The sequence below is a fragment of the Podarcis bocagei genome (assembly GCF_964188305.1).
Source record: "Podarcis bocagei genome assembly, chromosome: 17".
Taxonomy (NCBI): Eukaryota; Metazoa; Chordata; class Lepidosauria; order Squamata; family Lacertidae; genus Podarcis; species Podarcis bocagei.
In genome coordinates this window covers 888,300-900,380 of record NC_138143.1, presented here as the reverse complement: position 1 = coordinate 900,380, position 12,081 = coordinate 888,300, and the positions used below count along the sequence as shown (strand labels likewise).

The 12,081-nt window shown below is 48.3% G+C and overlaps 1 protein-coding gene and 1 long non-coding RNA gene across 5 annotated transcripts in view; one reads left to right on the top strand and one right to left on the bottom strand.

Moving 5' to 3' along the window:
- The window catches only part of PTPN18 (protein tyrosine phosphatase non-receptor type 18), a 107,803-nt gene that overhangs the window by 21,537 nt on the left and 74,185 nt on the right, over window positions 1-12,081 (bottom strand). For 3 of the 4 annotated variants that reach the window (XM_081177382.1, XM_081177383.1, XM_081177381.1), the window contains exons 10-13: window positions 8,175-8,241; window positions 6,807-6,902; window positions 5,441-5,530; window positions 2,310-2,392 (exon numbers count right to left, since the gene is read on the bottom strand). In XM_081177382.1, coding sequence (XP_081033508.1) covers window positions 2,310-2,392; window positions 5,441-5,530; window positions 6,807-6,902; window positions 8,175-8,241 — 336 coding nt within the window. The remainder of the gene's footprint in view (window positions 1-2,309; window positions 2,393-5,440; window positions 5,531-6,806; window positions 6,903-8,174; window positions 8,242-12,081) is intronic. The other variant, XM_081177380.1, reaches the window with a different exon arrangement.
- Window positions 8,255-10,224, top strand: LOC308577369. The gene is made up of 2 exons (XR_014003618.1): window positions 8,255-9,722; window positions 10,094-10,224. It is a non-coding gene; the product is annotated as an uncharacterized lncRNA (long non-coding RNA).

Sequence of the window (12,081 nt, the reverse complement as noted above, 5' to 3'; positions counted from 1 at the left end):
ATCTTCCATTCTTGGGCAAGGTGATTGAGCAAGTGGTTGCTGAACAACTCCAGGCACGCCTGGAAGAAGCGGACCATTTGGATCCCTTCCAGTCGGGATTCAGGCCTCATCATGGGACTGAAACTGCCTTGGTCGCACTGGTTGATGATATCCGGCGGGCTAGGGACAAAGGTGAGAGCTGTTTCCTAGTTCTGTTGGATCTCTCAGCGGTGTTTGATACCATCGACCATAACATCCTTCTGGACCGTCTTGAGGGGCTAGGAGCTGGGGGCACTGTCATACAGTGGTTCCGCTCCTTCCTCCTGGGCCATGTTCAGAAAGTGGTGGTGGGGGATGAGTGTTCAGACCCCTGGGCTCTCACTTGTGGGGTGCCTCAGGGTTCTGTCCTCTCCCCCATGCTTTTCAACATCTACATGCAGCCGCTGGGAGAGATCATCAGGGGGTTTGGGCTGGGTGTTCATCAGTATGCGGATGATACCCAGCTCTACCTCTCTTTTAAATCAGAACCAGTGAAGACGGTGACGGTCCTGTGTGAGTGTCTGGAGGCAGTTGGAGGATGGATGGCGGCTAACAGATTGAGACTGAATCCTGGCAAGACAGAAGTACTGTTTTGGGGGGACAGGAGGTGGGTAAGTGTGGAGGATTCCCTGGTCCTGAATGGGGTAACTGTGCCCCTGAAGGACCAGGTGCGCAGCCTGGGAGTCATTTTGGACTCACAGCTGTCCATGGAGGCGCAGGTCAATTCTGTGTCCAGGGTGGCTGTCTACCAGTTCCACCTGGTGCGCAGGCTGAGACCCTATCTGCCTGCGGACTGTCTCGCCAGAGTGGTGCATGCTCTGGTTATCTCCCGCTTGAACTACTGCAATGCGCTCTACGTGGGGCTACCTTTGAAGGTGACCCGGAAACTACAACTAATCCAGAACGCAACAGCCAGACTGGTGACTGGGGGCGGCCGCCGAGACCATATAACACCGGTCTTGAAAGACCTACATTGGCTCCCAGTACCTTTCCGAGCACAATTCAAAGTGTTGGTGCTGACCTTTAAAGCCCTAAACGGCCTCGGTCCAGTATATCTGAAGGAGCGTCTCCACCCCCATCGTTCTACCCAGACACTGAGATCCAGCACCGAGGGCCTTCTGGCGGTTCCCTCACTGCGAGAAGCCAAGTTACAGGGAACCAGGCAGAGGGCCTTCTCGGTAGTGGCGCCCTCCTTGTGGAACGCCCTCCCACCAGATGTTAAAGAGAACAACAACTACCAGACTTTTTGAAGACATCTGAAGGCAGCCCTGTTTAGGGAAGTTTTTAATGTTTGATGTATCACAGTATTTTAATATTCTTTTGGAAGCCGCCCAGAGTGGCTGGGGAAGCCCAGCCAGATGGGCGGGGTATAAATAAATTATTATTATTATTATTATTATTATTATTATTATTATTATTATTATTATTATTATTATTATTATTAGAGCTGTGGTCACACAGAGCTTTGTGGGTTTCTCTCTCCTCCTTCCTAGTGAAGAACTGCATGCAGTTGCTGCTCCTTCCTTATATCACAGAGCTGTGAAGCTGGTGTTCTTTGTTCGTGCCTTCCAGCCCCAAGCCATGCTCTGCCTCTGCTTCCAAGCCTCTGTTTTGTGCTTCTCAGCTGGCTGCCTGGAAGCTTCTCGAGCCAAGTCCCAAGACTGATTGGTGGAAGGCAGACTGCAGTAGATAAGGCATTAAGGGGAGGAGAGGTAATCTGAAAGCTGCAGTTGGAAAGGTATGTCTTGAGGAAGGCTTGACGGATGAGAAGGAGGCAGGGCTTTACTTCTTCACCCAAGTGATGGTTTTCATATGCCCCTCTGACATGTCCAAGCCTGAGCTTTGTGATTTGAAGGATGTCAAAATAGTGAGTACCAAGGTCAGAGAGATGCACTCACAGCTGCTGTAATACAGTCCGTATTTTTTATTATATATAATAATACCCATATACTAGTGTCTGCCATTCTCCACTGAATAAACCCAAAATGAGCTACAGCTCCACATAAACATTCAAAGCATAAAACCAGGCAACCGAATAATCAATAATCACATCTACCATCTTAAAATATGAAAATGTATAACCAGCACCCGGTTTGGGGGGAAAAGAACCATGTTGTACAATGTGGAGGGTCCTGACCCCTTTCCTAAGGCAGCCCAAAGTCTGCACCAGCTGGGCCTCCCCAGAGAAGAACTCCATCTCGGGTGTCTCTGCAAAACATGGCTCTGCTTTCCTGCCAAACCAAGACGGCTGGGCTGCCGTTTCCAAGGCTCCCTCTCTCAGCCTTCCTTACCGGTGGAGGACGGTGCTTCGTTTGATCGGGGCCACAGCCAGGTGTCGGAGGGAGAGGGCGTCGTCATAGAGGGGAAGACGATTCTGTGTCAAAATCCGGAAGAACAGAAAGGAAGTAAGGGACGATTTAGGCCAACACAGCTGTTTGAACATCCTACAGCAGGAAGTTTGCAGGAAGCCACGTCTGCGTGCTTCTGAGAGGGTGGCACACACACATTCAATATACAGTAGCCAACGGGATACCCTTCAGAGGTTGTGGGGCTACAATTCCCATCAGCCCCCGCCTGCATGGCCAGCTACACCTGCATTCATGTGAGCATTCATTTATTTTTAAAATTAGCTCTTTGTTTTTCACTGCTATTGCAACATCACTTATACCTCCTATGTGTTCCAGAACTTAGGACGGCTGCTATACAACCTTGTCAAGATTGTCTAGTCACACAGAAAGGAGCTTTCCCTGCTCCCTTGCCAAGCTGCTCACACCTTCAGAAATTAATAGGAACAGAGTCAGTGTGCCTATTAACGCAGTTGATGTAAAATAAAAGTTTGTGTTTGTGCTTAAGAATTTGTTTAATTGTATAAAAACAAGACTTAGTTTTTATATAGTAGCAAGACAAACCCACCAGAGCAAACACAGATTTCAGTTGCTTGGAGAAAACAAGCTAATTTTTGTTTATTTCATTTACAAACACTTCTGTCTCTTCCGAATCCAGGTGTGGCTGGTGTGGGGGAAGAAGCGCTACACTGGAAGAAGGCCCTGGAGCAGCCTTCATACACAGATCTTAACTGACCTGCCTATAAGGCTGGGATGGGAAGATTGCTGGGAAGGGTAGATTTCCTGCCACCCTTCTTACATAGAAGAAGAGTCCTGCTGGGTCCGGGCAAAGGTCCATCGCTCTGCTTTCCCATTGTCCAGGCAGATGTTTATGGGAAGCCTGCCTGCAGGACTGGAGTGCAACAACACTCTCCCCACTTGGGATTCCCAGCAGCTGGGGCATCTGGCCTTCGACAGCGGAGGCAGAACAGAGCCATCACAGCTGGTAGCCATGGATCGCCTTCTGGTCTACTCCTTTAAAGCCATCCAAGCCGGTGGCCACCACTCCTTCTATGCAGTGGGTGAAGAAGGGCTTTCTTTGTCAACCTTCAGTTTCCTGGGGCGGCCCTGAGTCTTCCAGTATTCCCCTCTAGCTGGGGATTTTGTGTTTGAGGGATACACCCATTCAGTGGCAGTTCCAGGGCTTGTTGGGGGGTGGAGAGGCTTCCTCAGCCACGGTGCCCTCTCAGTGGGGCCCCTTCCTGCTCCTCCCCATTGCTACAGCTGCCCATTCACTTCTCTTCCGCTCTGGCTCCAATGTGCGCCACCTAATCCTGTCTCTACTAATCCCCCCCCCCCATTGAGGTGTACATTCCCACAAGGATTGTGCAATTATTGGGCAGACAATTATGTTTAAAGTGTTTGCTGCTCAGCTGATCTCTCCACACATGCCATTTGTTCAGAATTTTAAAAAGTGAATCAACAAACTGGAAGATGGGGAAAGGAAAAAGGGAACACCTACTGGTGTGAATGGGAGCAAGCAGATTTGATCTTCAACTGCAGTTGAAGTGTGTGTGTGTTTGTGTGTGTAGCAGTGAAGCTAGGCTTTTTTTCCACTCGGGTCAAAGACCCAGTAATGACACCCCATGTGCATTTGCATACACACACAGGCTGGGAGCCTCAATGGTGCCCCTTGGGAGGCATCACCCAGAGCAAAAAAAAACCCCAACCCTCCCCAATAGCTGAGGCACTGGAGGGTGCACTGGTCTAATGAAGCCAAATTCAAAAGGAGAAAATGTCGTCTCCAAGCAAGATCCAGCTCAAATGTGGACAAGCCCTGAAAAGCTTGGCTATGAAAATTCTGAAGCAGTTGATGGGCTAATTCTTGCGTCCCTGCCCAGTTGTGAGCCTGAGGGGCCTTCAAATGCCAGTCTCTGGGCCACCCATGGGTGTAACCTGGGGGGGGCACGAGTAAAACAATAGAAATACTTAACTAACTGACCCATCACATTGGTTCTGCCCCCTAACAAAAATCCTACCTATGCCCATGGGGCCACCATCTTATCTCACTCACTTTGCTGTCACTTTTGCCCCTCCCAAGCCCACAGAAAGTAACCTAAAGCCACAGAGCCTCCAGATTCTTGTGGTATCAGACTTAAACAGCTGGAACTCCCCAGTTAGTAGATCAGAAAGATAAGAGGCCATTTTGGGGGGAAGTGAATCTGAAAGAGGAACCTCCTCAAAGCACAGATTCCCGGCAGGGGAATGTGTGCACTTGCACTTGTGTGCCAGAGACAGACAGAGAGAAAGACAGCTAGCTGTGTTTGCTTTTATAGTAGCTGCCTGTATCTTTCCCTCCATTGCCAGGATTCTTAAAATGGGGAAGAAATGAGCTTTAAACATGCCGTGTGAAGGCAGCCTGCAACTCCTATCATCCCTGCCCACTGGCCATATTGGCTGAGGTGCATCTGGAGGGCTGCAGTTTTCCAACCCCTGCAAAAAAGGAAGGGGCTAGCATTGCAGTTGTCCTGGGAAACCAATATTAGTCCTTTTCCTCTTCTTAACATGCATTCAAAGCCAGTGTGGACCTGGGACACGAAGGTATAACACCCCCCCCGGGGTGACCTTGGGATAGTCACTCTTAAAGCAGGGGCCAGGATGGGGCAGTGGAAGACCATGTATGCTGCCCATTTTCCTTGAAGAAAATGAAATATTTGCAGTAACAAAATTATGAGAGCTAAAGCCACAACTGCAGGTACAATCTTCAGGAATCTGCTGTGACATTTATGAATTCAGCTCACAAATATAACTCAGAAAGGCTTTGAAGGATCAACTAAATATTTGGTCAAGTTTGATTAAAACTCATGAAGAAATTTATGCCCCTCAAAAACTGGAGGTCTATGGGCTAGAAGTGTCTGTTTTCAGATTCCCCAATCAAAACAGCAATCCAAGGAGAAACTGCAATGGGTTGATCTCCACTGAGGACTACAACACCCCCACCTCTTCTGCCAACTTTCACAGATGAATGAGGAAAAGCTGCCCTATGTGGGAAGTTCCAGTAACTCCAGTGTTGCTTTTAGTTTGGATTTGTCTCTTACTTCTTTGACGTTTTCATAGTTTGAGTCAGATAAACTCAGGGCAGCCCGGAACATTTCAGTGACTGCATGGTATACAAACTCATACTGCTCCTGCCAAGAAAAGAGGAGATATGAGATATGAGAGGAGAACGTTGATCTATAAAGGGAAGCGCCAAACGCCCTTAAGGTTCGGCCACACTCGAGGGAAACGGTCACCAACTTTTTGAGGCCCATGGACACAGTGGAATTTTTGAGCAAGTGCCATGGGTGCCATGCCTTCTCTAGTCCTAAAGGTAAAGGGACCCTTGACCGTTAGGTCCAGTCACAGACGACTCTGAGGTTGCAGCACTCATCTCGCTTTATTGGCCGAGGGAGCTGGCGTTTATCCACAGAGTTTTTCTGTGTCACGTGGCCAGCATGACTAAGCTGCTTCTGGCGAACCAGAGCAGTGCATGGAAACGCCGTTTACCTTCCCGCTGGAGCAGTACCTATTTATCTACTTGCACTCTGATGTGCTTTCGAAATGATAGGTTGGCAGGAGCAGGGACCGAGCAACGGGAGCTCACCCCGTTGCGGGGATTCGAACTGCAGACCTTCAGATCGGTAAGCCCTAGGCTCTGTGGTTTAACCCACAGCACCACCCGCATCCTACAATCCCAGAAAAGCTTACCCACAACTGACAGAAGGAGAGGACGTGTGCACTCACTTTGCTTTTCCAAGGGACTGGGCAAAACTTGGATCGCAAAGAATTAATTGGAGCCTTGAGAAGCCCATGCAGCCCAAAGAGGAGGTGGGAAAAACATCAGCCTTCCCACTTCCTCCTTCAGCTCTGTGGGTTTTCCAAGGGAGAAAAGGTAACCACCCTCAGCCCCTCATGATTAAGTGGTGAGAGCATCAGGGGAGCTCAGAAGCCTTTTTGGACATCAGGTGAAGCCCTCGAGGCGACCCCTGCTTTAGGAACACCAAATACCAAGATATGAAGATAAAGAGCCTGTACACTAAATTAGTCTGCTGCCCCCTGGTGCAGTGTGGGGTACTGTCTAGCGCTGGAGTGAGCCCCACCAGTGCCTGAGGCGGGCACCTGCGCAGCGCAATGGGGGAGGGCACACTGTGGGATGGGGTGCGCTGCCAGAGTGACTGCGTCCCTGCCGGGCACCATCCAGCTAGAGGGCACCAGGAGCGATGTGGTGACTTGGGGACCCTGCAAGCCCAGCGCCACCCAGGGCAATTCACCCCTGCCTAGCTACTGGTGCCGTCCCTTTGCCAGATTCAACTGCCAGTCCAGCCATCTTAGAATGCTGGGGGACTCTGTGAGGAGACACATCATCTTTGCTTCGGGCAGCAAAATGTATTGGTGTGGACAGGAGCGATGACTGCGGGGGCTCACCTGGGTCTGAACAGCAGCTGGTCTCTGCTTCCTCATTTCTAGGACAACATCAAAAATACTGAAATGCGGGGGGATTCTCTGAAAAGTAGAGGAGAACTGGGGAAATGTCGGCAATAATAATAATAATAATAAGAGGGGGTTGGACTCGATGGCCCTTGTGGTCTCTTCCAACTCTATGATTCTATGATTCTATGAATAATAATAATAATAATAATAATAATAATAATAATAATAATAATAACAACAACAACAATAATAATTTTATTATTTATACTCCACCCAATCTGGCTGGGTTTCCCCAGGAACTCTGGGCGGCTTACAGTAAAACATCAGACATTAAAAACTTCCTGATACAGGGCTGCATGATATCTGACTCAAGGACCTTCATTTGGGTTCCCACATTTGCCACTCTGCCTTACTACTCCCTATTTCATTTGCTGTTTCCTCTGAGCTATGTGAGGGTATCATAAGAGGTATCTTCCCCAAAGAAGCAGAAGGCAAGGGAAGATGCGAATTTTGCAGGGATCAACCAAGTACTGTATCTTGATGTTTGTTGTGGGAGCTGAGACTCTGCAGTACAATAGTCCTCTCCAAGGGACATTTTTGTTCCTCGTTTTATATACAGATGGAGGCTATATATGAAGTTATGGACTGTGTCAACTCAGACGGCTGGAGAAAGGTTATATTTTTGAACACTTATCCCCACATCCAATTGTAAAAACAAAACTACTTGTAAGTAATAGTCTTATTCTGATAAGCTAGTTTATGAACAACTGAATTGGTTCCTAGGAGGGGACAGTCTTGTTTCCATGGATTATATGTAAGCTGTTTCAGGAGCCTTTTTGGCTGAGGAGGAGGGTTCAAATGCTCTAAATGAATAAACAATGTCCAGAGTTCTGCCATATATAGAAAACAGATTTAATTAAATTGTTGCATGCAATGCACAGATGTAGCAAGAGGTTCACTACAAAACACTCACTCACTGGCAAAGCCAGACCAGGCACTCGTCACACCTGGTTCTATTCCGAACATATTCCAAATAGAGATGCTTCAGGAATTCCATCTCTTTTGGGGAAGAAGGGGCAAATTCTATTAAAATCAAATTCTAATCATATTTCAATTAAACACCATTTTTAAAAACAAAGTCTACATGACATTTTATCCATCTGTCTGTCCGTTTGTCTGCCTATCCACCCACCCAGCCAAGAAATAGCCAGACACACAGTCACTCTTTAAACAAGAAAACAGCAAGAGTGTCTGGTCAAACATCGTTCCGATATTTGTTGTTCCAACAGACAGAAATATTGGACCAAATCCACCCAGCTTCCTCAATCCTCCATCCCTCAGATCTGACTTGCCTAGAAATACCTGTTTCAGCAGCAGCTGCCGTATGTATTCCAGGGTACAGATCACACCTGTCCGGCCACAGCCAGCACTGCAGAGGAGGAAAGAGGGTGAGAGAGGGTCTGCAAAATAACAGACCTTCTTTCAGATCACATCCAGCCAGGAATTGCAATACAAATGAGAACACTTTGCCATTTTGTTTCAAGAAATTCTTTCAGAAAAATCTTCTTGGTTCATCCCCATAAATATAATGGCAGTGTGGACTTCCGGTGCTTCCTGTCAAAATCGGCGCAGAGCTTCGCAGTAGTGGAGACTGGCAGGTGAAGTACAGTGGTACCTCGGGTTAAGTACTTAATTCATTCCGGAGGTCTGTTCTTAACCTGAAACTGTTCTTAACCTGAAGCACCACTGTAGCTAATGGGGCCTCCTGCTGCTGCCGCGCCGCCGGAGCAAGATTTCTGTTCTTATCCTGAAGCAAAGTTCTTAACCTGAAGCACTATTTCTGGGTTAGCGGAGTCTGTAACCTGAAGCGTATATAACTTGAAGCGTATGTAACCCGAGGTACCACTGTATAAACAAGAATAACGAGGGCAATTGTCCTTATAAGCTCCCCACCCCCATGTCCGGGGAGGGGGTGAGCTTCACCTGCAGATCTTCTGACACCCGGCTCTCACTCCTGATGGAGGCAGGAGGCGCTGGGTGCAATGCGCTTCGCTTATTGGCAGTTCTTCTGTACTTTGGAATTTTAATAGGATCTAATTTACAGACATGTACTGGGCTAAGGAGACAAGATAAACTGCTAAATAAATCAGCCACTGAGCGACAACGATCTGAATTGGAGAGAGGAAGATTTCCATCATAACAAGGTGAAGTATGACTGGGGGAGGGGAGCCTTTACACTTTCTGAATATATATTACGTTTGGCTGCATCAGTGATTCGGCAACTCTTTCCCAGAATATCAATGGATTGATAAAAAGCAAGAGGAAATCAAAGAGAATAAGATAATATTTATGCATTTTTTAATGGAAATGGGACTGCGTGAGAATGTCGATACGATTGAAGCTTCTAACTTCCACTGAATTGCAGTTAAGATTATGGTTCCTTGATCCACCAGAGCAGTGGCGGGACACCAGATCATTAAGAACTAAGTATTGGAAGAGAAAGGATATGTTGGAGTTCTGCCTGGGGCTATGGCGGAGTGCCAAACCTTCGCTCAGACAAACAAAGATGGTGCAGTGACGCAGTGGAAATAAAAGCTTCTGAGAACAGAAGTGAAAACGAAAATGTGGAAGCATAGGTGCCTTTTATGATCGAATTAAAGCAGGGAAAATGAAGAAACAACTGGAATTAACATATCACACAGGAAATTTATTGGATATAAATTCTGCTTGCAAAAATAAAAGTTATTAAATATGCAATTATGAATGGAAGTCAAGAAACAAGTGGCTGTCAACAAAGGATTAAGGTCAGAACTGTTGTTATTGGATTAATCAATATTATGAAAGGAGGAAGGCATAAGAACTTTGTAACCAGAAAGCCAGTACATGGGAAGTCATTTCAAATTGATTACCGTATTTTTCGCTCTATAACACGCACCAGACCATAACACGCACGTAGTTTTTAGAGGAGGAAAACAAGAAAAAAAATATTCTAAACGAAATAGTGGATATATGATTTTTGTGGTTCATGCTGTGGCCACAGACATGTGATCTGACAGTGAGTTTGGAGTAGCCCAATGCAAAAATCCTGAGGATCCATGTGGATCCATGCTTTGTAACCACGGAGGAGGAAAGGAAGGGGAACCATGGATCCTCTGCTCACGACTGCAGCAGATCCCCCCCGCCACCCACAGGCATTCACTCCATAACACGCACAGACATTTTCCCTTACTTTCTAGGAGGAAAAAAGTGAGTGTTATGGTGCAAAAAATACGGTAATTTAGTTTTTGAAGAATAGGCTCTCTTTCTTTTTAATTGGATTGTAATTTGGTAATGTGACAATGTGGCTTTTATTGGACTTGTAATAAAATTTATTATACCAATAATAATAATAAAAATATGGCCGTGTGCCCAAGCTTGGCCCCCTCACTGCTCCCCTCTAACTCCAGATCACTTATGAATGGGTTAAAGCACAACAAGTTCAGTGCAGATCCTTGGGAGACTCTGTGCTTCTCTCCTTTGTGACTTGTGGGGACAGCCCATTTGTTCCTGCTCTTTGCTCCCTTTAACCATGAAATATGCTCAGAGTCGCAAAGTGATTTGATGCTCTTTATTCAGCTCATAGTGGTGAGGAGGAATGAATGAATGTCCCCTCACAGTATCTGCTTTATATACATTATTTACACAATGGGCTACACATGATTGGCTAATTCCGGAATTCTACTGTAAGCCAATCAGGTTGTGGATTCACTTCTATCTGGAGCAGGATTGGGTGGTTCCTGCCAACCAATCATACTGCTGCATTGTTCTAGGACCAATCAGACTGCTGCATTCTGAATCCTATTGTTCTAGGACCAATCAGACTGCTGCATTTTGGATCCTATTGTTCTAGTACCAATCAGACTGCTTCAGTTTGGATCCTATTCAACTCAGTACATAACACCCCTCCCCTCTAAGTTCCAGTCCTGCCCGGGAGGTCGCATTCATAGTCCTCAAGGTATGCCGGCGGCCTACGTGTGCGTTGCGGCCTGGGGTGTTCCCTGGTCCGGGCTCCAGGTTCTGGCTCGTGTTCCAAGGATGCTGGCTGTGATGTGGCTGTTTGGTCTGGTGCAACCGGCTCGCTCAGTCGTGGTTCTGGTTCTGGTGTCCTTTCGGCCTCACGGGTCCTCTCTGATTCTGCCTCTCCTGCTGGCCCCTCCTGCTCTATGGGCCTCACTGCCCCGCTGTTCCCTTGAGACTCCTCTGACCTGTCCTCCTCCTGGTTTTCTCCCGGGAATCGTCGCCGTATCTGGTCGCAGTGGCGGCACCAGCATTGCCCCCCATCCGTTAGCACCTCGTACGACACGGGGCCAGTGACCCTGGTGACTGTGGCGGGTACCCATGCTGGGCCTGCCCCAAAATTCTTTGTGTACACTGGGTCCTGGGCCTCGAAGGTCTGGGGGTTCCTGCCTTCCCCCACCACTACCTCATCCTGAGCTCTATCGGGGTGAAGGCGGTCCAATCTGATTGCAAGGCGCCGACCCATTAGTAGTTCAGCGGGACTCCGGCCAGTCGTTGAGCTGGGGGTGCTGTGCTGTGCTAGAAGGAATGTGGCAAGGCGGTACTCCCAGTCCCCTTGCGTCATGTGGCGGAGGGTGTCCTTGGTGGTCCGCACCATGCGTTCTGCTTGGCCATTGGTGGCAGGGTGGAACGGCGCCAAACGGATGTGGCAGATGGCGTTCTGCGCTGTGAAGGTTTGGAATTCTCCTGACGTAAATGCAGTCCCGTTGTCTGAGACAAGAGTGTCAGGGAGCCCGTGGGTTGCAAACAGCCAGCATAGTACCCGGATGGCTGCGGACGTGGAAGTGGACGGTACCAGTGCGACTTCCAGCCATTTGGTGTAGGAGTCCACCACTATGAAGAATGTTTTCCCCTGAAAGGGGCCAGCGAAATACACATGCAGGCGTGACCATGGTGCTCGGGCGGACTCCCAGGACTGGACTGGGGCCCTTGGGGGATCTGGGCGGGATTCTTGGCAGGCCTGGCAGTGTTTGACCCAGGCCTCTATCTCTCCATCGATCCCCGGCCACCACACATAACTCCTGGCAAGGGCCTTCATTCTTACTACCCCTGGATGCGTCTCGTGTAGGGCTGTGAGGACCCTTTTGCGGAGGGGCTGGGGAACAACGACTCTGCTTCCCCATAACAGTCACCCCTTGTGGGCCGACAGTTCATGTTTGCGGGTTGTGTAGCCGGCAAATTCTGGCCCGGGGCTGCTGCTGGGCCATCCCCT